The 27,086-nt window shown below is 44.1% G+C and overlaps 1 protein-coding gene across 7 annotated transcripts in view; it reads left to right on the top strand.

Moving 5' to 3' along the window:
* Nucleotides 1-27,086, top strand: part of Mapkap1 (MAPK associated protein 1) — a 205,588-nt gene that overhangs the window by 72,186 nt on the left and 106,316 nt on the right. For all 7 annotated transcript variants that reach the window (XM_032902686.1, XM_032902683.1, XM_032902688.1 and 4 more), the window contains one exon: nt 16,800-16,972. In XM_032902686.1, coding sequence (XP_032758577.1) covers nt 16,878-16,972 — 95 coding nt within the window. In that variant the 5' untranslated portion in view covers nt 16,800-16,877. The remainder of the gene's footprint in view (nt 1-16,799; nt 16,973-27,086) is intronic.

The following is a 27,086-nucleotide window of genomic DNA, read 5'->3' as shown; positions in this document are numbered from 1 at the left end:
CTTAGGTTACATACTGATAAGTAGCAAAGCCAGAACTCTAATTCAAGTCTGTTGAATCCTAATTTGTCTCTTCAAATTTCTGTCCCATGGCAAGTCCCACAAGAGCTGTCCAGAAGCACACACACACACCCCCACCCCACCCCCCACCCCCGCCATTGTAGCCAACCTGGGTTTGTCTCCCTGTTTGAAGCTCAGCATCTGCAGGGGTAGGTCCAGTAGGCTGGGCTCTTTCTTCAGGCTGCTTCTCAGTGACGCATGGGATCCCTCAGATGCTGTTTTGGCATCTGCTCTGCAAGAATGCACTGGGCTTGCCTCTCAGGTTCCTTGGAATGACTGAGGGTCGGCAGGGTCCTGTGGAGGGGACAGGAGGAAGCTTGAGGGAAGATGGGTTGTACAGCTCAGTTAAAGGCTCGAGTCTCTCTCTTGTGCATCTGCCTTGGTTCGGAGCCCACCCCCATGTCCCCCTCATTTTTTAGAAGCAATGCTGAAGCTGGAGGGGAGGGGAGGTCCCTTCAGTACAGCAGTGTGTTCTTACTAGTGAAGCTGCCTTCTTGCTCTGTAATGAAGTTTGAGACCGGAAGTATATTCCTGAAGGAAGTCATATGCTTGATACATTCCTGTTTGATTTTTTTTCTGGCACTAAAAAGTATTTCTCAATTTAATTTGCTTTCAGAGGGATTATTATCTTTGAAAATATGCTACTAAAACAAGTATGGTTGAATTCTAGTCAATCCCAAAAAGAGAGTGACCTGAGTCTTTAAAAGGAACTTGGAAGTAATTACTTAATACCAGAATACAAGCTAGTGACGTGGCATGTTTAGAGAAGAACTGCCTGACCTGGCAGCCTCCTCAGGGCTGTGTGGTGGGCTCCCTGGCCTGTTCTGAGCCTTGCTGGTGAAGCCTCTAGTGTTTGCAGCTAGAGGCTGCAGAAGTTCTTTGTTGTTCCATTGTTCCTTCAGGGGAAGAGGGTAATTAAGAGGAACATCTTTCTGAGCAGCTGGAGCCAGATTCCAGCTGCCTACAGCACCTGCAAAGACGGCGCCTCAGCCCCTGGGTCGCAGGGTGGGATGCCAGCCGTGAGTCACAACAGTGGGTGCCAAAGTGCAGAGATGTGGCCACGCCGCACAGCTCCTGTCCTTCTGTGAGCTTCAGATGGCAGGAATACCACCGAATGCAAAGTGTCTGCTGTAGACTAATTAGCGGGTGATTTGTGAAATGGTGGCTATTTATTTAATTAATCACCAGCACAAAGTCATAAAACCCATATTTTAAAAATCCCCGTTAGTTTGCCATGTGGTTAATAGATTGGAGCACATTAAAAAGCGACATTGTGATGTATTAAAAATGTCCCACCTAAGATTCCTTCAGGAAGGAGCAGAAGCTGTCTGTGTCAGATGCTGAGATAGGCTACCAGGATTGACCCTTCCGAGGCTCAGATGTGGCTGAACCTTTTGAATGGCATCTGGACTAGAATAGCTTCTCCCAGAATATTCCAAATGAAAGAATTTTGTAAAGTAAGTCAAAAATTAGGATTGAACTTAATTAATTTTGTAGTATTTCTCTTAATGATAAAGACCTATAATTTTCTACAAACTACTTTGTGTTGACCAAGCATAGGAATAACTCTTATAAGTCTTTTGATTCTGTTTGTGGGTAAAGAGGCCATTTAATTAACAGAATACTAAATGCAAAAACATTTTTGTTGCAGCTGTCAGAACTGCATTGTTTGACTCTAGTATTGTTCTCTGTCAGTGGGAGAAAGGTAATTGCTGTACTTGATTGGTCTCAGTTCAGGTGAACTGTTGTTCAAGGGATGAAACTGCCATTAGAAATGAGAACAAAGGGCTTTAATTGTAACAAACTGTGGGTGGCTTTTATAGAGTCCTAGTTGATTTTCAGTACCAACTAGACACAAACGAGCACAGCACATTCCATAGTATCTGCACCTCCATAGGTATGTTAGTGCTTCTGACTGTTCACACTCTCGGACTATTGAACAGTCAGGTTTAGAATGGTGCAGCATGTCTGGCCCCTGGGCTCAGTCTCCAGCACCATTGAGGAAAGTCAGACTGATCATTGTTCCTGCTAAGAAGCACACTTACTCTGCTTTCTAAAGTCCTGCCGTAGTCGTCGTCCTATGAGCACACAGCTCAGAGGATGTTTGTGAACGAAGCTGACTGCCCAGCTCTCAGGCCTGGCCGCTCTGCTCTGCTGTGTAATCCCCTGCTCTGTGAGAGGGACTGGAATAGCACATGATATGTTAATGCAGCCTGGAGCTGCTGTGGCTGTGATGACTACAATGCAGAGAAAGCGTTTCTCATAACTGCTAGTGCCTACTGGAGCCTTCCAAACATCTGGACTTTTAATTGAAAAATAGTGTGGTGCTGCGTAAGGCAGACATGCTAAGTGAAGTCACTCATTTAGAATACAAAAATATAATTGATAAAGTGTTTTATTTACACTGTATTTAAGTATTCATACTTTGTTATGCTTCATATAACAGGGAGTTACTGGGTTAAATTTTCATGAACATAGACAGTCTAAAATGAGATAAATTAAGTGAAAGCATTAGTGGAATTTTCCATTGAAATCAGTGAGCAGTTTGCTCTAGACGGGTGTGCACTGTTGTATCAGTTGGAATCTTTTAAGGAAGCCAAGAGTTCAGGTATTAGTGGTAGATTTCATGTTTTAAAAGAACTAGCTTCGACCTGGTAACACCATTACATTTCTTTCCTGTTGCTGCAATCATATCTGGGGATTTTTGTTTTGTTTAAAAAAAAAAAAAAAAAGGTTTCCTGGCATAATGGTAAATGGTTCTAATGGCAGCATTATTGCCCAATAAACCAAAGCCTTCCCTACCTCTGGGGCAGGTTATCAGAGTCTGCCCAGGAGAGCAGAGGAGCTGGTGAAGGGCGTGCAATTAACCTTTGTCCTGCCTTCCAGCAGGGGAACTGACCCAGCAGCCTTCCGAGGAAATCCAATTTAATTTAAAATGAATTTGAAAAGACAAATTAGCCATATCTATTTTAATAAGATAAAAATCCGACTCTGCCTGTGTCTGGTTTAGTTAGGACCTCAAAGGAGATCAGACTGACTGAGCCTCAGGATGAGCATGAAGAAATGTCAGGGGGCTACCATAGACACCCTGGGGGCCCAGGTGTACCAGCGACTCTTCAGTTTCTGCCAGCCAGCAAGTCTGGGCTGCCCTTCCTGCAGAGGGCTGTAAACTGAGAGGCACTGTGACCACCTCAAGTCCCTAGCCGATGGAGTTGATACATGTGCTGCTGACCCTTTCCTTCAAGGGCCAAATTATTATTTCCCTCCCTGGATGAGAGCACACCGGAGTACTGCCACCTGGTACCAGATTTACTGACAGAAAGACCTTGCAATTACAGATTTGTCTCTTCACTCAAAAATGGCTATCCTTATGACCTGTGAGTTAGTATTGACTGCTGCTTGTGAAAACTGAAGCCTTTTAAGGGGCCTTATGTTCTTTTGCATTTTAACCCCAGAAACAAAGGATTACCAAACTCCATTCTGCCCACCTGCAAGCCTCTCTACTCTCTGAGTAACTGAGGCAGCCCTTCCTCTGTCCCCTTTTCTCCCTTTCTAATGGCGACCCCTAGTTTTGAAGTTGTGGCTGCATTTGTACCCCTCGCTAGATAGCAAATGGTTCAGGTATGAGATTTCACCCTGGGACAGGCGTTTGCCATGAGAGGAGGACTTGACACTGTCTCCTAAGGCCTACAAAATAATATTCCTGAGCTCCCAGACAGTTCTCATGGGTGGATTAAGTGAGATACTGGGATTCTGGATAGCTGCCCAACAAGTGGTGTCAGGCAGTGGTGGACAGCTCCATGGGAGTACACAGTGACTTTTCAATCCCTACTGCCAGCCCAGTGGCTGGCTCGGTTTGTGAGCTCTGTGAGACGGGCAAGCAGCATATCTTACCGATCATCTTTTGTCTTGCTTTGTGGAGACAAGCTGGCCTCAAACTTGCAGTGATCCTCCTGCTTCTGCTTCCCCACCATGCTTGGTTGTCTTTCGGTACTAACTGTCCTCAGTGCTCATGGACTCTATCTTCCCCTCCTTGTAAAAAGTGAAGCTTCCTTCCTCTGCCTCCTTTTCCCTGGGTTTCTGCCCAGGAAACTGGTAAAGGCTTGATAGAGTTTGGGATGTCGCTTTACAGGTATAAATTTCATGGGTAACTCCAAGCCACTCTCCCAGGATTATTCCAGACACACAGTAATGATTTGCTTTCTCTCTTTCTTGTTGACTCTTTCTGTGGGTTTGCAAACTGCTAAATGAACATCTTCAGCTGACCATTTGTGTCTGTGTCTCCCTATGGGAAGAGCATGGTGTGTCTTGGTCTTTGAGTTGTAGGTTCTTTGTGTGGCTTTTTTTTTTTTTTTTTTACTACAGAGCAGACCCACCCAGAACTCACGTATGCATTTTGAGGATGAAAGTGAATATCATAATTGGAGAAATGTAAGGCTATTTATTTCCATTTTGTCTGATGTTTTTACATTGTTTGTTAGGAGGTGCGTCAGGGACTTGAATTAATTATAATTACTGAAGAGGCATACACTGATTGAGCAAATAAAGTAGTAAGCTCATTTATGCCACGGCTGTCTAATTATAGCCCAACTTTGGATAAGCTGTATGTGCATGAAAGATTAATTTTAAAAGGTTTTTTAGGACTTACTAAATGGTGATTCGGTGAAACATTTGAATTCTATCATTAAAGAACATCAAGTCTTAAAGTGATAAGGCAGGCATAATCAGAAACTTGTGGGTCTCACAGACCAGGTACATGAAAGAAACCATGGAGTTTTAAGGTGAATATTTATGTTCACGCTTAATCAACTGAAACTCTACAAGGAAATCTGATCCTCACTGGCTTTGAAGCTCTGCTCAGAAGTTCAGTTGTCCGTGGGAGAGTTGTGCCTAAGTTCCCTGTAGTTGAGGACTGTGGTGACGGCTAACTGTGTGACCTTTGTCAAGAGCTCCGCCAACCAGTAGTGGAGCCAAGCACGCGTTCTCCATGGAGTTTTAATGTTGAAAGTTGGTATTAAATCTTAAAAAGACTCATTATACTATGAAAATTGATAGCATTTAAAACATGTAACTCTTCTTTATGGTCCTAAAAACCCTATTTTTACTTTTAAAGCATATTGATTTTATTATATAAATGATTTAATAATAAAGAGGTCTCTAAACTTATGTTAGGTGATGGGGGCTTAGTTCATGCAAATTACCTTCCCCTGATATTATCATCATTATGGAAGCCATTGTTTGTATAATTAAATGCAAAGTGCTGTGTGGCATTTAATGATCAAAAAAAAAAAATCCCACAGTGGCTATGAAAATTCAAAATGGACACTTTTATCCTGTGAAGATGGCTTTACGATGGCTGGATCCTAGGACATACTGTAGCCATCTCCTGCTCAGATGACAGGAAAATGCTATGGATCTTCTTACCAAACAACTGAAAGAGAAACCCTTCCCTGTTGCCTGTGCCTCCCTTTGCATAGGGGGGTGTTTTGTCCAGAAATCTGCTTGGCCCGAGCAGCAGCTCTGGTTCTTTTTTTTTTTTGGAGCTGGGGACCGAACCCAGGGCCTTGTGCTTCCTAGGCAAGCACTCTACCACTGAGCTAAATCCCCAACCCAGCAGCAGCTCTGACTATAAGAAGGATCACCGACTGCATAACAGTCGTGCGGGAGAGACGCAGCACCAACCCAGGACCTCTGCACAGATCCGCACCCCAGCCACTCAGAGCCCTGGTGCAGGCTTCTCTTTTGCTTTAGACTCAGTATTTTAAAACCGAGGTCCTCATATATTTCACAGCTGAGGGAACTTGACTTCTAGAGATGTTACAGACTTGCATATAGTCATACAGCTCAAAGCTGACAGGCTCACAGTCCAGACCAGTCCTTTTGCCTCTGCACTGAGGGCCCTAGCACCCTGGACATGATGATTCCATCAGCACGGTAGACATCGATGGTAGCAGGAAGTGCGTTTTTCTGCACTAAGCTTGAGGAGAGTGGCTGCCATTGCTGTTCATCTGAATATGCTTTCGGTTTTCCCCTCATACTCCCCTATTCTTTGTTTCCTGCTTTTTAACATAAATTTGAAAATGAATGGCTGTATTTTTCCAGTTGATACATATTTTTAAATTTTTATTTCTCTGGCTGGGCATAGTGGTGCATGCCTTTAATCCCAGCACTTCAGAGGCAGGCCAATCTGTGTCTGAGTTTGAAACTAGCTGGTCTACATAGTTAGTTCCTGGCTAGCTAAGGCTGCATAATAAGACCTGGCCTAGAAAAAAAGTAGCATTATTATATGTGTGTTGTGGGGAGCTTGTCAGTGTCACAGTGTGTTGGAGGACAACTGTAGGAATCCGTTCTCTCATCAATCATACAGTTTCCAGAATCCAAGAATCAGGCTTATTGAGTAAACACCTTTCCTGTTGAGTATTCTCGCTGACTCTTGTTTGCTACCTTAAAGATACCACACAGGATAGCTAAATGCCTTTAAAACAGGGCTGCCAGGTTCCTCCCTACCACCAAGGATCACAGCATCAAAAATTTTAAATAGAGGCTAGTTTTCTTGGCAGCAACAACTTCTAGTACCTGCCTAGGGCTGTAGACTTACATTTCCTATGATGTTACAGTCCTTCTGTGCTGTCCTCTTGAAAAGGGTACAGTCTGGTGTACTCCACAGTACTTAGCAGCCCAGGTGGCATCGGGTTTTTCGTTTGGCTTGGTTTTGTGTGTTTTGAGTTTTGGTCACAGGTGTATAAAGGAGGCCTGGAGAGGTGGGAAGGAAGAGCCGTAAAGCAGCAGTAGACTTGTTCAGATGTCATTAGGCTAGAACTAAGATCAGTGGGCCAACTCTGCAGGATGATTTTACCCTGTAGGAAGAAACTCAATTGTCAAGACCATCCCTGGGAGTGAGTCTTGTTTGTTTGTTTTGTTTTGAGTTTAGCTGGTGACGAGGCCACATCTGTTTAGGGCTTCAGAGGAGGCTGTTGCATGCCACATTCTGAGGGTGTTTTAAAGGAGATGCCCAGGTGTCTTAAGAGTTTCAAGTCTATGGATGTCAATAAGACCTTTTAAGTCTCTGATTATAAAGTAAGATTATTATATCCACATATAGCCAGCGTAGTGGCCAAGAGCATTTCATGAGCTGTTACTGTGGATCAGAGAACCGAATGTAATCTTTTCAGGTCCTCCCTACAACCCCATGAGGGAGGACTGTTATTCTCCATGCTTTTAAAATCCTGTGTGTACATGGTATGTATTCTCATGTGTGTGTGGAGGTGAGAGGTTGACTTTGTTTCTTTGCTCTGTTGCTTCTCCTTTTATTGACTTATTTTTTTGTTTATTGTTTTCTTAAGATAGGCTCTCTGACTAAACCTGGAGCTCCCTGATAGCTAGATCGGCTGACTGTGTAGCACCCTGCCACTATGCCCTACTTCCTATCGTTTACTTACAGCAGGATCGAGATATGTAGCTTTGGCTGACCTGGAGCTTGCTTGTAGATTGAGGCAGGCTGGCCTCAAACTCACAGAATCTGCCCATCTCTGTCTCCCAAGTGCTGGGATAAAACCGTGTGCCACCACGCCTGGTCCAGTGCCTAGCATCTTACATGGGTTCTGGAGATCCAAACTCAGGCCCTCATTCTTTGTGGATGAGAACATCATGACCTAAAATGCTGAGGTTGCTGAAGGTCAGCCTGCGTTAGTTGTGTGCAGGCCTGAGTTCCAGCTTGGGCTCTCTACCACACTGTGCTGCCTCCCAGCTGCTGTTAGCATGGCAAGGATCCGAGAAGCACCCAGATCAAAACTTGACCTCCTTAAAGAAGGTGTGACAGTTGACGTTCTTGATAATAAAAGCTTAATGGAACCAAGGTTGGTGATTCAGAGGGAATTAATGAGATTTTGTCAATTTTATTTTAAGCTTGTCAGAAAATACAGTGTCCAGTGACAAACTGTAGAAATGTTTTTGACAAATTAACTTGACTACAGGTGCCAGATCAGGGAAATGTTAATTTAATAGCCTTTAAGCAGTCTAGATTTATTGAGGGTTAAGATAGCAGTACAAAGCCAACTCCATAGCTCTGAGTGGATTTGTCATATAGTTTTATATAAAATCTATTCTATGCATGGCCACTGTTTTGAATGTAAAAAAAGTGAGTTCATTTCCTGAGCCCATAAGATTGTAGTGTTTAGAAGTTTTTCCTCCATTATATAGAGCCTCTTTATTTCTCACAGTTAGATAATCTGGTTTATGCTGGATTGTGTTTGAAAATATTACTTCTCTTCAAATGGAAGCCATTAAATATTCTCAGAGAAGTGGGCATTTAAGTGTGCCAGATCTTGCCTTGCTATCACCCATATGGCACCTATAGAACACAGTATATAGAGCACAGCATCCTCTGTCCCTGTTGAGGAGAATGGGAGAAAGGTGTCAATAGAAAGGCAAAGCAGCCACTGCTTAAACACAATGTTTCCCTTCAAAGGCTACAAATAAACCTTTTATCAACTTGCCTTATTACATCGTCTGGATACACTGATGCATTTATTTCTGCATTAAAATTACATATAATGATCTGCTTGTGCAGATGTGACTAATGGAATAACGTTGCCTGCTTTTTGTCTCTTTAATTGCAGAAGCCAAGCCGTCTGTCCTTTCTGTTTCCTTCCTTTGTCAGAGAAATTGAACACTTAGCAACAGTTTGGAGATCTGCTATTCAGTTTATTATTGGAAGGGTTGATGTGAAGTAGCCCTGCTAACTGAGCCTTATGCTCTTAAGTCTTAGTTCAGTGGACTTACTTGATGAGAGCAGTTCCTAAATGAAAAGCATTAAGCAGGCCATGTAGTCTGCAATCCCAGCAGTGTGCAGGAAGCAAATATAGGAAGATCACACATTTGAGGCCAGCAAGACCTATATAACAAGTTCCTGGTCAGCCAGGGCTATATAGTGAGACCCTATCCAGAGGGGGTTAGGGGCAGGCTTTGAAAGATGGCTTAGCAGTTAAGAGCACAGGCTGCTCTCCCAGAGGACCTAGGTTTGATTCCAGGTACCCACATGGTGGCTCACAATTGTTTGTAACTCCAGTTTGAGGGGATCCAACACCTTCTTCACCTCAAACATTAGGCACACATGTGGTGCACAGACATATAGGCAGAACACACACACACACACACACTAAACACAGGGTTTTGTTTTTGTTTTTGTTTTCTGTTTTGAGGTTTTTTGTTTCTTTTTGTTTTTGAAACAGGTTCTCCCTATGTAGACCAGGCTGGCCTTGAACTTGGCTATCTGCCTGCCTCTATCCTCTTAGTGCTAGAATTAAGAGCATGTGCACTCCTAGTTTAACATAAAATTATTATTTAAAAAATTATTTGAAATTGAGCAGCATCTGTTGTTCTTTCTGCTTCCTCTGTTTGGAAACTATAAAGTGTGTAATCTTAAAATTAGTTTTATTATAGGCAGTAGATTGTATAGACTGTGTGTGTGTGTGTGTGTGTGTGTGTGTGTGTGTGTGTGTGTGTAGTTTCTATCTTAGTTAATGAGACACATTGTCTAAATGGACCGATCCATCATCATGTCTACTGCTGTACGTCTCAGTTCGTTCCTATTTACATTCTGTGTGATAAATTTTTTTAAGCTTTATATTTTTAGATTAAAAAAAGCTAATTATTAGATTATTAATTAGATGGCATATGATTCATAATGTTGATATTCTCTTGATGGGTTTGAAAACAAGTTTTCAATGTGCCATAAGCTACAAAGACCCAGTAATACACACATAGGATGTGGACATATTTATATCAGAGAATGCTTCAGAGAATACAGCTTTCAATAGTGGGATGTTAAAAATGTTCAGCTCTGTAAGCTGCAGGGTAATGAAGTGTTAAATCATTATTCCTCACTTGTTGTATGTCAGGTCCTGTGTTCTATGTGCAGGCAGCATTTCAGAGGAGAGAGTGGCCCGGAGTGACAGAGGCAGTCAGTTTACGAGGATAAGAAAGAAGTGAGAGACCTGAGATGTTTCTTAGCTTGGCAAAGCTTACCCTCAACCTCTGCTGTATTTAGGCCCAAGGAGCGAACACAAGTGGATGGGCTGCGGTGTTGTGCTTGTGTAGTGCGCTGTGAATGAGAGAAGAGGAAGGGAAATAGAAAACAGTGAACTGTAAGGTTGTGAGAATCAAGGTGCTCAGAAGTAGAGGCCAGGCAGTGATTTTGGACTTTCCCCTTCTTGGAAGAGGAGACGTTGGAGTTGAAGGACAGAGGAAGCCTGCATTCGTTGGTTAGTGATTATGTGTGGGTGTGATGTGTATGAATACACACCTTGTATTTGCTTATACTGGTGAGAAAATGGAGGTTCTGAGAGGTGCAGATACTGCTCTGTGTCTAAGGGCAGGATTCAAATCTGGATGCTCTGAATTGTCGTTCTGTGTATCGAGTAGCAGTAAGGCATCGGTGCTGGTTGTCTAGGCCGTTAGCTGCCATGCCAAGGCAGAAAGGTTAGCTCCCAGTGGTGGAAACAGCAGGTTTCTGACTGGTGTGGTCTGCTGTTTGAGGGAAATCTCTGCAGTTGGCAGAAAGGCAGGGCTGTGAAGATGTGGGCCTCCTGAAGTAAAGACACTTGGAATAGAGCTGTTCCAGTATGACTGAGAGGATGATGTGGCCTCATCTGGGCCAGTGCCACAGGACAGGAGGAGACAGGTTTGAGAGACATTTCAGGGCCGGTAGTGGCAGTTCCTAGACCGTGTGACAAAGGCCAGGGTGCATATGATAGGAGAGCTGATCGCAGAGAAGCACTCTTCTGTTGCCTCAGATCTGCAGCTAGCTTCACATGTGTTGACTGACTCTAAGTCATCATTTAAAATTAAGTTTAAGTTACATATTTAGGTCTTAGATGGTCATGTGTGTGTCTGTTTGCACTTGCCACAGTGTAGTGTCATCAGGACAGTTTCAGGGAGTCCACTCTGTTTTGTGGGCGCTGGGTCTGACAGCAAGTGCTTTACCTGCTGAGGCATCTCACCTGCTGAAGTTGTTGCTTTTTATCATTTTTTAATGAAGGTTATTTAACCCTGGGCCTTACCTATGCTACGGAAGTGCTACCATGGTGCCATAGTCCCAGCTCACATACTGTGTCCCTAGTACATGTTTGCTTGGTGCCTTAATATGAGCCGCATTTCCAACATGAGCTTCTTTCTCTGTCAGGGAGCATGAAGGTTTTCCTAAGAGGCCTCTTCCACCCCTTCCAGTGTGCCGCCTCTGGGCTTTCTTGGCAACCGTTATCTTTTCCTTCTTAGAGCGTTCACTCCTCAGCAGGCCAGGAGACTGCTGAGGGTCTGCTCCACACCATGCTTATTAGACTTGATCATCAGGTCCCAGCATGGTGTTTCAGTGGGTGTTTGTTGAATGCGTGAGAGGGGAGGAAGATACAGCTGAACCTGGTCCCTGTGAAGCCCTCTCTTGAGCTCTAATCATGGCTTTATCTCCCCAATCCTGTATTGGGGACCACATAAATTGCTGTGCAGTAAAGCTGTGTGACACAATCTTTGTTTATTGTTAGTTGCTTTTTCATACTTGGATGTTAGGCCTCTGGAATATTGCTTTCTTCATGTGTGATGAATACTTTTAATCCTGTGGTCACCTTATTTTTTTTGCAAGTTAATTACTTTCTATTATGTTGATGGATTGTTTTATGTTTTAGATGATTTTCTCTAAATCTTACAACACAGGGACTCTCAGATCAAGCTCACTGCCACCACCTGGAGCTTTTTCAGAAAAGCCTCCTCATTAAAATAGATAATTTCAGGGTTTGTACAAGGCACTTTCCCAAGATGGGAGTAGAAAATTGAAATGATAAAGTGCTCCATGCATTTACTAAGCGTCTCTGGGGTTTTTTGTTTTGTTTTGTTTTGTTTTTTTCTGATTTCATATGAAATGAGCAGGGTTAAGAGACCATAGAATGTGCCATTGCCACCTGCCGGGGTCTCCTAACCAACAGTGACTGTCCTGCAGGGGGTCCTGGGAGTCTGGTGCCTTTATTTTCTCCTCCCTCAGATCTAGATCCTTCTTTTTTTTTTTTTTTTTTTTTCGGAGCTGGGGACCGAACCCAGGGCCTTGCGCTTCCTAGGTAAGCGCTCTACCACTGAGCTAAATCCCCAGCCCCCTTGGGGCTGCTCAACATGGATCTTTTGTTGTGTTTATGAGGACACAGGGCGAGAGAAGGTGAGCTGCATACAGTGCACTTTAGTAGCACTTGGGCTGGCTAAGGGTGGTTTTGGAGTCACTTCGCCCTGGCTTAGGTTGAGCAGTTGTGGTCTGCCATGTGGCTGCGAAGCATTGAGCAGGACACTATCTTGTTGGAAGCAAGCCTTGGTGTCCTCTGCTGGAATACAAGGGTAGAACCTTCTTTAGAGTTAAGCTGAGAGAAGTGAGACAGCCCCAGTGCTAAGCCAATGTCTGTTTGTTGTTTTCAGAGCTTGTGTGCTGTCACTTTGGGACCGATGTGATTACGAGATCAGAAGGGCTCTGAAACCATAAGCATCTAGTAAGCTGCTCCGCACTTAGGAAGCAGAGTCTCATTGCCCCGTGCTTTCCACATCTCGGGGTGTCAGCCTTGTCTGTGGCCCCTCGGCTGTCGTTCTGCAGCAGTAGCAGCAGGAAAAAGCAGTAGGCTGGGGAGATAGCTCAGTGCGTGAAAGGGAAGAGCGGTGTGTGTGTGTGTGTGTGTGTGTGTGTGTGTGTGTGTGTAAGGATGTAGTAGAGTGGCTTATAGTCAGGACAGTCAACAGTGGCTTTGTTCCAGTGGAAAAGCCAAGAATCCAGTTGTTCAGTCCATGAGACTGGATGTCTCAGCAGTCCCAGCCTGCTGCTTGAGCCTGAGGGGATTCCTGGACAGTGGCTTGTTTTCAGTCTTCTTTGGAGTATGGCTCTGCAGCAAGGGGATAGACTTGCCAGCAGGAAAGAGAGCAGCTGGCCGAGAGCCCGGCTTCCATCTTCCATGTCCTTTTCTGTGGACTGCCACTGCAGTAGCCCAGATTTAGGGGGAGTCTTCCCACCTTGGAATTCAGTTACCTTTAATCCTAGCACTCAAGTGAGTTCTAGGACTATACAGAGAAACTCTGTCTCAAAAACACAAAACGAAAAAGAAAGTCCCTGAAAGGCATGCCAGGCCGCTTGGATTTTAGCTTCAGGTTCCAGCTGCAGGTGAGCTGACGACCAAGGCTAACTGTCACAGCTCTCCGGAAAGGTTCCACAATGATTAGTTCAGTGTCAGCATACTTGCTAGAGAATATTTCCAAGCAAAAAGCACCTGGGAGATGAGAGTGTGCACATGGGCTGCGCCTATGAAAAGGGCAGGAATATTACAGAGAATTGACTTTCTCACTCACTCGATGCCTTTAGACTTGGGGATCATCACTTGGCCTAGTGTTGGTTATTGGATTGTAACAGAAGTAGCGTTTATGTAAAATACTTTTAAAACGGATTTCATCTTACTTTCCTCATTCAGGTTTGGACATGTAGAATGCTAGAATTATAAAGTGAAGCCATGTGATTGGCTAAATCTCTGATTCCCTGTATGATCAGAAACAGACCCATAAAAAAAGGCAAGAGGGAGAAAAGAAACGAAGATTTATTGACTTCTCAACAAGTATACATTTGGGACATTCAACAGTGCTTTATTTGCTCATTTGGCATTTAGATAAAGTTCCCGCCATGCCAGCCAGGCAGACCTCAAATTCTTAGGCTTAAGAATCCTTCTACCAGTTGTTTGCTTTGAGTTAGTATCACCACCCGATACTAACTCACTGTACACAAGACACGGGGAAGAGCCTTTGACACAGGGTGGTGGCATCTCCTGTTTTATGGTGTGTTCTGGTATCACTTTCTGCGAACGTGTCCAGACAGTTTTGCTCTTTATCACTGGCAATCAGAAAAAGATTTGGCAGCATTGGCAGTAGGGGTTGTTGGTTTCTTTCCGTTGGTTGTGGGCTAAAGCAATTGTAAGGGAACAGTTATACATGCATCCAGCCTGCCCAGGGGTCTTACTTTGTCTTTGTTTTACTAGATGAGTTGAACTATGTTTTTTGTAATGAGTAAAACGATGGAAAGTGCCCCCCCCCTACATTAGCTGGGTCCGAAGACCGTTGCCAGCATGTTTTGACTATCAGATTCTTTTTTTTGGGGGGGAGGGGTATTGAGTCTGCCAGGCACACTGCTAGGCATGATGTATGGAGCAAGAAGCAGAGAGACACTATTACCAATTTGGTGGGAAGAACACACTCTAAAGATAAACAGAAATAAAGGCACAATCCTAAATTGTTATAGGCACAAAGGGAATGAGCAGGGTACCTGGGGAAGGGTGACTGAGAAGGGCTTCTTTCTGTAGTGTCACCAGTGAAGGGCTGTGAGCAGGAGCCGAGGCTTCGGCAGCAGTCCTCATGAGTCTTTCATTGTCATTTTACATGTGAGCAATCATTGTAGGCCAAGAGCACACATTGAGGGAGGGCTGGTGATGAGGAAGAGCCTTCTAGACCTAGTGAGTAGTGCCCAGTGGTGTCTTCAAAGCAAGAGATGCAGACAGGATGTCCACAGATGTGTGTCCAGACACACACCCCAGGAGCACTTCCAAGCCAAGGTAGCCCTGATGGGCAGCCAGGGGAGTTGGCATAGGGTGACGATGGAGAGGTAGGTGGGTACCAGATCGATTAGACAGTGCTGTGAGAGTTTGGACTTTATTCATTTTCATTCACCCACTAGAGATATGGGAAGGGGCTTGTAATGTGATGGCTTTCAGTGTTGTGTCCCTCCCTCCTACTCCAAACCAAATCAGGATGTGCTTATAGAAGAGGGACACTCTACCAGTGTGCGTGCGGGGCCGTGTGTACACATGCATGCGTGCGCATGCCATTGTATTGTAACTTCCTTTACACAGTGGCAGCTTAGCACCGTCTGTGTGGCTTGGCCTTGCATTATGCTAGATGGTATGGAGTGTCCTTTCTTGTATTTATTGGTGACTTGTACTTTTCCTTCAGAGAAATGTCTACTCAAATCCTTTGCCAGTATCTTAATAGGATTATCTTTTATATTGCATTGTGAGAGTTTTCAGCATGTTCTAGATGGTAAACCCTTACCAGATAAATACAACTCTTCCTTCCCCTTCTGTGTGTCACCTTTTTAACTTCTTGACAATATTCTTTGAGAGCATATTTTTAAAATATTGATAAACTGATTTAATTTTTGTTGCTTAACTTTGTGTCATTTAAAGAAATCAGTGCTTAATTCAAGGTCATGAATACGTATCCTACTGTGAGTGTTATGGTTTTACCTGTTATAACTTATCTTTGTGTATGCTGTGAGGTAGGACTGGAAGCTCACCCTTTTGTATGTTACTCTCTGGCCACCCCACTGCTGTTTTCTAAAAAGGCCAGTCTTCAGTTGAAACACAATTTTGCAGTACATGTACTTGAACTTGCTAGCAAAATGGAAAGACAGTAGAAAGAAAAAGGACCTGGGACATTAGCAGCTAGTTGAGTGGTGGCGCCACTTGCTGCAGTGAGGTGACTGCTGTGGTGAGTTGGGGTGGGAGGTGATACGGGGCAGTTAAGTGCACCAATATAAACTGAGCTGTCTGTGCACGTTTCTCCTGAGGATGTACTGGACATGTTTGTGAGTGAGCAAGACTGAAAGGCAGGAAGACCCAGCTCTAGTCTCTAGTGAGAAATTGGGGATGGCTTGCAGTGTGATTTATTTTGTGTGCAGAAGCCACACAAAGTAGCTAAAGGAAAGAGACAAAAAGCTACAGTGGCCAAGAACTGCATAGAACAGAGCAGGAGGGGACACTGCTCCTGTAGTTGGATGGTTTGGAACTCAGTGGAACAGGAATTTTGCAAGAAAAGAGGAAACGATAGTTTAATAATAATGTTAGTGGGGACAGTATTACCTACATGGCCTCCTGACCTTGAGGAGCTGGGATTATGTAAAAGATGACTGAAGAGCCAGACGTGGCGGTGGTGTGTGCTTGTAACTGCAGCTTAGGCATGGGGATCATGAGTTTGAAGCCACTGTAGGCAGCAGAGCAGCTTGGGAGTTAGAGAGGGGAAGAGATGAGAACTAGGGAGAAGGAGAACCTAGGGAAAGGAGGAGTTAAAAAAATAACAAAGTAGTCCCGCCTTAAGGGACCCCGAAAGAGGAGGCCTGCCCTCCCCAGACAGCAGCTTTTGCTTAAGGCTCCGGAGTAGAAAGCAGCTCGGGTCGCTGAGTAAGTAGTGCTGGTGCTCCAGACAGCAGGAGGGAAAGTGCAGAGAGCATGGCTGAGCTGGGAGTGCATAGCGGAGTGCAGGATGAGCAGTAGAAGAAGACCAAGCACCGTGACCTGCACGGCACTAAGTAAGCAGGTGCACCCGTCGGAATTCGTTCCTGAAGTCTGTGAGGTACATAGACAAGCTCTTGTCTCAGGGTGAGTGCCTTCTCTTCAGCCTCTCCAGGAGAGACATGGCTGTTACCAGGGAAGGCCGCTGATGGCAGGGTCTGTTAGTACCTCCAAGGGAAGAGCGTTGATAACAAACCCAGACCAACAGCAAGCACCAACTCTGCTCACACTCATACCTGTTCCTCAGTAGCGCTCATTCACCTTCTGGACGTAGACTTTGACCCCTCAAGACTGTCTAGGCTCAGAGCAGGTGTGAGGAATGGCTGTGCTAGTATCCTTACTGCCTGCAACACCACAGTTGTGTGTCTTTCTCTCACGTGTGTACTCCATTCACAGGGTCATGTGGGTACAACTGCAACGAAGAAGATCGATGTCTACCTCCCCCTGCACTCAAGCCAGGACAGACTGCTGCCAATGACTGTGGTGACCATGGCCAGCGCCAGGGTGCAGGACCTCATCGGGCTCATCTGTTGGCAGTACACGAGCGAAGGACGGGAGCCAAAGCTCAAGTAATCCTTTTTTTCCCCTCACCTGCTCTAGTTCCTTGTAGTTTCCTAGCCACCAAAGCTTCACTCTTGTCCTTGTCAGTCTCTCTAGGCACTAGCTGGAGGACCAGACTTTCACACTAATGTAGCTCAGAGTCCTCTCTGGGGTCCTACTTGCAGAATAAACATACAGGTTTCCAGATATAGACACAAGGAAATGAATTTATGGCAATAAGAACGACATGAAAGGTGCTGGAGAGATGGCTCAGCAGTTAAGAGCACTGACTGTTCTTCCAGAGGACCCAGGTTCAAATCCCAGCACCCACATGATGGCCCACAACCATTGCAATGGGATCTGATTTCCTCTTCCAGTGTGTCTGAAGACAGATCGCTCATATACATAAAAATAAACACACATTAGGGGGAAAGAGTCTCATGAAAGAAAATGAGAGTGAACTGGTGACTGAGCATTTGCCATGAGCTGGCCCTTACCTGGCCACTTCATTGCTGGTATCCTGTTTATTCTTTCAGTCATGAAGGTGAGCGTCCTGGTCCTTTCTGTCTTGAAGGAAAGACTTAGTTAGACCCAGGTGCTTGCTGACGTCTCTCCTCTTAAGATGGCCATTAGGGTTGGCCCAAGGTCAGGGTGCTGTGTGGCTGTCTGCCTGCTGCAGAACCTTGGTCTGAGTCTGAGCTTTCTCTATCGGTAGTGACTTGACTTTTTTTATCTCTCACTAAGCTGTAGTCTTCACTTAGCAGTTATATTACAGATGCCTTGCTGGAAAGTGGCTCTCCATGCCTGTACGTTTAGCCACTTTGACAGTGTGTTGTTGTGCTGCATTGGCCCTGCCTGCACCCTTCCATGATAAACTCTTCTGTTTGTCACCTTTCCAGCAATAGGATTTGGAGCACAGCAAAATACGGTAGGAAGTTTCCATAGCTCAGATTTAACTGAGTGCGATTCCGTCGGCTTCAGATTAAAATTTTCTTCTAGATATATTAAATTTTCACATGAAATTTTTTCTTCTAGTTCTTCTTTTTGTCAGAGCCTCATTGTGAAGTGTAGGCCAGCCTCAAACAGAATTTTCCTGCCACAGCCTCCTGAGTGCTGGGATTAGTTGTGCACCACTATGCCTAGTGACTTGAGTTCTTTCTGACACTGCCTTCCATTTCATTGAGGAAGTTTGGATGTGAAGGTCATCTCTATTGCTCTATTGTTCCTGTTCCTCAAAGATGCCGAGTTGTAGACCCTTCTCAGTATGGAGTAGAGATGAGGAAAATGTTGTCTGGTGTGACCACTGGATCTGGTAGACATGACTCAACTGGTCCAGGTTACACGGCTGTGGAGTAGCAGACAGGAGCTGCACTGTGACTCTATTTTATAGGCATTGAAACTAAACTCAGGCTCAATAGCTTTGTTAAATCACGCAGCAAGTGGCAGGATTGCTATTTTAACCCGGTGATCTCTACCAGTGCCCAGTTGTTTCTACACACTGTGTGGTCGGACTGTGTGGAAGAACTGTGTGCTAGATTTGGAAATAGAGGGGAGCAGCCTCTGCTGTCAGGGACCACAGAGAGTGAGCAGATGCTGTGAGAGGTCCAGGTGTGCCTCAGAGTTAATGTGGGGTACAGCTCCTTTGATCCTGGGACAGCCAAGGTGAAACTTGGAAGGACAGACAGTGGGAAAAGTTACATCAAGAGGCAGAGGAGTGGGTCTGTTCAAGAGAAGTATAGATTTATGCTTGAGCCCTACTCAGGTGTAGAGCAATGTACTGACATATTTGTAGGTACCACAGGGTGGAAAGTCAACTTATTTTCTCAGGAGTACAGTTCAGTCCATACCCCTACTCCCTTGCTGGTTGATAACTTATTATTATATTTTTCTGTATGAATCAATGATATGATCATAGTGAAAACTGGAAGTAACTGGCATAGTCCCCACAAGGTGCACCATTAAACACCACGCTCCCCTGGAACCGCAAAACTGATTGGTGCTGAGAGAGGATCAGGCCATTGATGCACACAACTCCACTGATAGCTCTAAGTCGCTTTGGGAAGGTTGCATATCATGTGATTTCCGTATGTCACGTATTCAAAGTAACGAAAGAACAGAGACAGAAAACAAGTAAATGATTCAGAAGTTTGGAGTGTTTGGGAGGAAACAGTATAAAAACCCTCTGTTATCTGCACGCAAGCACGCACACACACACACACACACACACACACACACACACATATGCTGGCAGAAACTCAGTGAGATTTGTAATCTTGTTACAAGTGTTATGCACATGTCAGTTTCCTTGGTCTTGATATTAGGCTGTAATTACATGAGTGGGGAATACTACATAACAAATTTAGAGGAAATGTTTTTCCCTCTTGTGAGTTTATAATCATTTAAAAATGAAAATTTTAAGAAAGAACAGTGCCTTTTTAAAAACGTGTAATAGCAGCAAAAGTCTACTTTCTGCGTGTCAGGCAACAGGAGTGAGTGTTCACTGGCTGTCTTACCCAGCCCTGCACAACATGCATGGGTGCATGCACAGCCAACTCCATCCATTGCAGCAGGCACCAGAAGACCTTGCTCTACCTGGAGAGTGCTGAGGAGCAACTGTGAACCCAGCTTCCCGATTACCCACCTCATGCCTTGACAGAGAGCATGCACACCGTGCACATACATCCCTTCACTTCAGACAGTTGGTGCTTAGACTGCTTGGTCTTTATACTTTGAACCCTTTCTTTTAAAAACTATAGAGGACCTCAAAAAAATTCATCTATGTTGTATCTATCAGTATTTTCTAACTAACTCTAACAAACTAACTCTAACTTAGACATATTTGAAGCATTTTTAAATTTTAAAATAACATAAATGTATTATATGCTAGAATACATTATTTTTTTATTAATGGTTCTTCTTGAAGAACATTAGGTCAAATTGTAGACTGTGTGTATGTGCATGTGTGCTCCTACGTATACAAAAGTGAATGTTGAAGCTAGAGCTGTCCAGCTTGTATTCTGAAACTGTCTCTGAGTAGCCTGGAGTTCACCAATTCGTCTAGGCTGATTGGCCAGCAAGGCCTCAGGAGCCTTTGACTCTGGTACCCAGAGCTGGGATTTCAGGCCCACACTACTGTCTCAGCTTTTTCCTGGGTGCTAGATGGTAGAGACAGAAAGATCTCAGAGTCTTGCTGGCTAGTCAGCCTAGTCAGTTCAGTGGGAAGCCCCAACAAGGTAGAGATTTGTAGAAGAAGATACCATATGTTGACCTCTGTCCTCCATAAATACAGCACACATACATGCACATAAATAAATGGCACTAAAAGCAGAAAAGTACCCACAGTTTTCTAAATAGCCAGAGAAAGAGTTAAGCTTCTTAGGTAGACACAGCACAAGGAAGAAAATAAAGGGCCTGGTGTGGTGGTGCACATGCTTGTGGCATTGGAGACAGGGGCAGGAGAATCATTTCAAACTTCAGGCTAGCCTAGCCTACCTAGTAAGTAAGGCCTTAGTGTCAGGCCCTGTCTCAAAAACATACACAAAAAGGATATGTTTATTCAGATGTATTGCTAATGAGAGTAATGCCACGAAAGACTAACCTATTTCATATATATTTGTATATAAATTCATATATATTATATGAAATTAGATTTAAAGTACGTTTTTAGTGTTATGTGCCAGTTTAGTATAAAATGGCAGAATCTAGATTCTCCTTTTCCTTCTGAATGAAAAATCTGTCCTACACTCCTCCTACTTGTCCCTTCCCATGGACAGGTGCCAGAGAGGAGTCAGACAGTAGAGTTGTTTGTTTGTTTGTTTGTCCAGACAATTTCTCTGTGCAACATCTATTAGTGTCCTGGAACTTGCTGTGTAGACCAGGCTGCCCTCAAACTCACACCGAAATGAGGAATAACCCGCCTAGGTAATGTAATAATTCTTACTGTGTTTACCTAGCATCATGCATCTAAAACAGGCCACTTCAGGTTCCTGCCAGAACCTGTCAGCCACAGGGAGGAGCCAGGCAAAAGGGACAGCAGAACAAAGTGTTGTGAAAAGCACATAGAGAAATCCATTGGTCTGTATGCTGACTTTAAAATGCATCTAAAAGTGTTCTACAGCATTAAGTGAGAGAATACTAGGCAAAGTAAGTTCTAGGACACCCAAGGCTACACAGAGAAACTCTGTCTCAGAAAACCAAGGAAACAAAAAACGAGGAAAGAAAGAATACTATGGACCAGGGAGCATTTGTAAGAACAATTAGGAGTAGTTTGAAGCCCATAAAAAGTCATAATACATTATTTAAGAAGAGAGAAACAGAGAGTGTATTAGAGCAATACATAGGATCATAATCCTTTGTGTACCGAAGCTATTAGCTCTACAGAACACTAGGCTTAAACGCATCTGCCTTCTTTGTTTTTTAAGATTTATTTATTTTACGTGTATGAGTACACTGCCTCTGTCTTCAGACACACCAGCATGAACCATCAGATCCCATTACAGATGGTTGTGAGCCACCATGTGGTTGCTGGGATTTGAACTCAGGACCTCTGGAAGAGCAGTTAGTGCTCTTAACCACTGAGCCACCTCTCCAGCCCCAAGCATCTACTTTTAACAGCCTCTCAGTTCACTGATTAAATAGCACAGTACTACACACTGAGTTATTCATATTGATGCAACACACTCAAGTAAGAGAACTTTAAAATGTCCGCCTTGGGGTTGGGGATTTAGCCCAGGGGTAGAGCACTTGCCTAGGAAGCGCAAGGCCCTGGGTTCGGTCCCCAACTCCGAAAAAAAAAAAAAAAAAGAAAAAAGAAAAAGAAAAAAAAATGTCCGCCTTACCACAAATTAAAAGAACAACCTTTTAAATTCAAATCTTAATTTGAATACATATTTAGAGAATTGAAATTGTGGTAAAATGCATTTAATGTAAATTTTTCATATTTTAAATTATATGTATTTCATTTGGTAATCTAAAATGATTTAGCTTCCTTATTTCTTTCATAGTTGATAAGAAAAGGCTTTTATTTTTCTCCAAAACTAAAAGATTTTTTAGAAAAAGAAACCTGAAAGGAAGGGTCAAATAGGTGATCAGCTTAGGTTGTGTGTATCCTGGGACACTCCTAAGGTGATCTCCTACCTTCTTATCTTTCCACCGCTTTGTCAATGTCTGTGGTTGAGCCCGGCTTGCTGACACTTCAGTGGTCACACCAGCCTGTGCCTTACCCCCCTCCTCCACTCCCCCATTGCATTTTGAATTACCAAGTTAAGCCACAGGCCTTTCAGGGTTTTGCAGTTTGTCTGTGACACTAGATTCTTAGTCCTTTTTAGTGTAAGCCAGTCTGTAAAATAAATCTCAGAAATCCCTTCCTGTGGGGCTGTGTGGGAAGGATTCTTTTCAGCCTGCTAGTGTTGATGCCCTGGAATACATCCTTTTTTGGTCTTTCCCAGTGGGCTGGGCTGTGGAAGAACACTTCATTCACAGGGACCAAATTGCTAGATGCTTGTAAGAGCTCTCCTCCGATTTTGGTTTGATTGTCGTGAAAACCATTTATACACGAGTATTGTTCCACCGCCCTGTGCTATGAAAACTGCAGCATCCGACTTGCTCCAGGGAAGGAGTGCAGAATTTGGCTGGAATCCTTGGCATTCTTTATTCTTTCCTGTGTTTGTTAACTGTTGTGTAAGATCTGACTGTAGGACTTAGCCTGATTTCCTCCTGGTTTTGATATACTGATTGTGAGAGAAACAGTGGAAAGACTAACTGAAATTACCTACGTCTGTCTACAAGACCAGATTGAACAGTTTAGGCTTCGTTATTCACAGTCACTAAATTTTGTGCCTTACAAAGTTTTGTTTAGATTTGGAGGCCTTACTGTAACTTCTTTGTATGTAGTCCATGATTTTGAGGGGGGCAAATCTCTCCAGGTTGCCTTGGATTTTGACTATTTGGTTCAAGGATTAAGGGGCACAGATTAAAGCTCCTCTCTTAAGATCTCTTTTTACTTTGTAGGCTAACCAGACTCCTGGGCTCACACACTCCCTCAAGCCTCGATCTCCTGAGTGCTGAGAGCGCCGGTGCTCACCATGCCCAGCTGCCTCATTTCTTTTTATAGCAGATACACTGTTTTCCCTCTTTTGTGTTTCCATCGAAGAATAGCTCTTCCTTCTGAATTTTTTGGCCGTTATGTAGAAAGCTGTTGTACGTGTTCCCATGCTGGTTTTGTGTATGTGAGAGTTTTCATCTCACTGGGACAAGTACCTAGGAGCACAGTTCTGGGTTGCATGGTCAGGTAAGCCTGTGTAGTAAGACTCTGTCGCTAGCTGTCTTTTGGAAGGCTTGTGGCTTTTGGCCTTCCCATCGGTGAGCAGCTAGAGTTGTGCTGGCCACAGTCTCCCCTGCATTCGGTGCAGCTGGCATTCGGACTTGAACCATTCTTAGGGGTGTGCAGAGGTCATCTCATGCCGATTCGCAGTCCCTAATGGACGGGGCGGAGTCGTTTATGTTTGGTTGCTGCTTGGCTGCATGGATGAGCTGTAAAAGAATTCGCTCCTGTTGAGATTAAGTTTTCTTATTGTTGAATTTTAAGAATTCTTTGTATTTTTAGATATAATTTTTAGATACAGTTTCTTTTCAGATGCTTTGCAGAGACTTTCCTCCCAATGTGTGTTTTTTGCCTTTCCTTCCTTTTAATAGCATCTCTTACCCAGCAGATGTCCTAGGTGTTATGGACTTGCCAGCTCTTTTTTTCATAGATGATGCTTTTGGTATTCTGTCCATTTTGTTTTAAGTTTTTACATTTGTGTGTGTGTGTGTGTGTGTGTGTGTGTGTGTGTGTGTGTGTGTGTGTGTACATGTGCCACGATGGTGAGCACCCTCGCTGCTGAGCCGTCTGGCTGATCCTGGAGTTGGATTTAAAAGGTCCTCAGTATACTCAGGGTCACATAAACTTTTCTCCCAGAAGTATTTCCTTCTAGAAGCTGTATGATTATGTGCTTTATATTTAGATCTATGAAGCTGGACTTGGGGGTGAATCTGAGTGGTAGAATACTTGCCCAACATGCACAAGGAGTGAGGTCCTGGGTTCAATCCCCAGTGCTGCAAGAAGGCACTGAAAGGAATATGGCTTAGGTAGCCTGGAGGGAGAGCTGTGTTTGGATGCCTGCTTTATTTGTGGATACCTTTGTTGCTCCAGCACCGTTTATAAAATGATTGTTCTTCTCCATTAAATTGCCTTTGCCCCTGCGCTGATGACCAACTGACTGCTTCTGGCCTATAAGATTTGCTAAAAACATTCCTTAGTTTGTTTTTCTCCATTAGATTCAGGAATGGAACAATATCTTTTGAATAACACCCATTTGTGGGAGAAGAAGAAAGCTCAGTGAGGTTTTACCTGTCAGGAACTTGAGATATACACCTGCTCTTTACACAGAGCCACGCTTACTCTGCGTTATAGATAATTTAAGGGCTTCTTCAAGGGTAAGTTTCGGTTATTCCCTTCGTCTGTGCACAGACTTTGGTCATACGTCTTGACTCCCGTGTGCACTGGCGCCCCTCCCACTCCCGCCGTTCCTTTCTGCAGTCCCTTAGGCTTTGCTCAGTCTCTATCTACTGTTAGTTTATCAGGCTTCTGATAGGTGAGCTGCTGGAAGCCTGTAGGGTTCCTGTAGTCCTGGGCAGCGTGATGTTACCGCCATGCTCAGTAGTTGGGCACCGGGCTGCAGGGCCACATTGTTCAGAAGTGAAAAGCGAGCCGAAAGCAGAACGGCACGTTTGCAATCTCAAATTTTCTAATGGTCACATTTTTAAAATTAGCAGAAGATGAACTTAAATTTTATATAATGTATTTTATTTTGTTCAAAATTGTATCATTTTGGCATTGGGATGTGGTTGTAGAGGTGGGAGTATGCTTGCCTACCATGCAGGGAGCCCTGAGGCCCATCCCTAGCATCCATAAAACAGCACGAGGGAGCCAGCCTGTGCTCCCAGCCCTGGGGAGGTACAGTGGAGGATCAGTTCAGGGGCATTCTTGATGAGGTAGGGAGTTGCAGACCACTGTAAGCTACTGGGCACCCTGTCTTTAAAAGGACAAACACACACACACACACACACACACACACACACACACCTGTCATCACTATATACATTTTGATACATAAAACACACTTATAAATCTTGTTGTGCTTGTAAATTTTTAATATGTGGTGTCTATTTGCAATCTAATGCCACCCAGACATGCCATTTGAGAAATGCATAGCAGCCACTTATAGCTTGTAACTGAGCAGTGCTGAGTATGCCAAGCACTGGTCTAGCCGAGCAGTACCGAGTCCCATCTGTGATAGGTTTGCATGGCTAGTCTCAATGTCAGCATCTACAGGCCTTGAGGAGAGTTGGTGATTTTTGTATAGTTAAGAGTTTAATCTCATTAAGCATTAAACATCATTTTTCATAGACGCTCTGAAACATATTAGCATCTTTTTCTCTTCTCTTTGTCAGAGTGCAATATAGTAGTTAAAAGTGTAAAATACAGTAGTGGAGAGATGGCTCAGTGGTTAAGAGCACTGACTGCTCTTCCAGAGGTCCTGAGTTCAAATCCCAGCAACCACATGGTGGCTCACAACCATCTATAATGAAATCTGATGCCCTCTTCTGGTGCGTCTGAAGACAGTGACAGTGTACTTACATATAATAAATAGATCTTTTTTTTAAAAAGTGTCAAATACAGAGCCGTGGTCTTGTTTTTAAACCTCTTGTTACTGCAGCAGCTGATCCTGCATGTGTTCCAACTTAGGTTCCAAACAGTAGTGTTCTCGAGTGTAAAATGTAGTGTAGACTATAACAGATTGGTTTGTTGTTTTGTTGTTGTTTTTTTTTAAGCTGAGAAAATGCATAGCCCACAGTTTTCTATCAGTCATCCACACAGGGCTGTCAGTTAGCACTCTCTATTGCAAGTGGTTGTACTGGTGTGGTACTCTGGTATCTGGTAAGTGTATGGCAGTATTAGGCAGGTAGTACCTCTCATCTCTCTCTGAGGTGTCTTCAATCTACTCTCCTCAACTTTCTAGATCACCACCTCCACTCTATGTTCCTTAGTCCTCTCTAAGAGCCTTTGCTTAACTGTGTGATTCGCTTCAGTAGCCTTCCCCCTTTGCATTCCAACTGCAGTCCTGTGCATGGTAAGGCTTCACATTTTAAACTGGCAACAGTTCCTTGTGTGTACTATTCTCTCGTCAGATATGCCTTTCTGCCTTCTTCTCTTGACATCATTCTATGTAGCTCCCTGCTCATCTTTGGCAGCCACTGATATTTAAAGACTTTACCACCTTTATTCCTTCAGCAAATGTTTCTGGAACCGTAGGGCCTAGATATAGAAGAAGGGTAAAATGTTGGTAAGAAGGAGGAATGTTGTCACTTCACTCAGAAACAGGGAGTGTGTTGGGTAGAAGAGATTACCAAGCAGTGGCACTTGTACCTGGCTCATTTCACCATTTCACGCCTCTTTTTTTTTTTTTTTTTTTTTTTTTTTTTTTTTTTCAGAGCTGGGGATCGAACCCAGGGCCTTGCGCTTCCTAGGCAAGCGCTCTACCACTGAGCTAAATCCCCAACCCTTCACTTCTCTCTTGCATGCATCCCTGAAACTCTCCGGCATTCACCGAGTGTTTGCTCTGTCTTGGGCACTTGCTGATTTATAGCGCTGAATCTTTTTCACATAACAGCTCAATGCTTTAAGGGAAGGATGCCATCCCTGGGTGCTTTTCTCAGGGAAAGATGTCCTGAGAAAAGACAGCAGAAACCTCTGCACCGAGAGAGGTCCCTCGATGGAATAGTGTGGCCACACAGCCAAGGCCCGAAGGAGCAGTAGGCTGCTGTGACTGCAGCACAGAGAAAGCAGGGAGAAGAGGGCGATTAGACTAAGAGGAGTGGGTAGCTTCTAAAGTATCTGAGGTACAACTCCCAGCATGTGGGGGTGACTTGGATAAGGGGCATCTGGGAGAAAGCAGTGCCCAAGATGATGGCCTAGATTTCAGACTTGGCCTATGTGCTGTGGTCTCTATGGTGAGAGAGGGAGCCTTATTGTAGCCTTGGTTGGCTTTCACAGTGTGGAGAGCAGGGGCAGGGTGCTGCAAATTTAGTCTTTGACCTGTT

This window comes from Rattus rattus, chromosome 5 (assembly GCF_011064425.1).
Source record: "Rattus rattus isolate New Zealand chromosome 5, Rrattus_CSIRO_v1, whole genome shotgun sequence".
NCBI lineage: Eukaryota > Metazoa > Chordata > Mammalia > Rodentia > Muridae > Rattus > Rattus rattus.
Note: the sequence above shows the minus strand (reverse complement) of the source record. Positions and strands in the feature narration are given on the sequence as shown.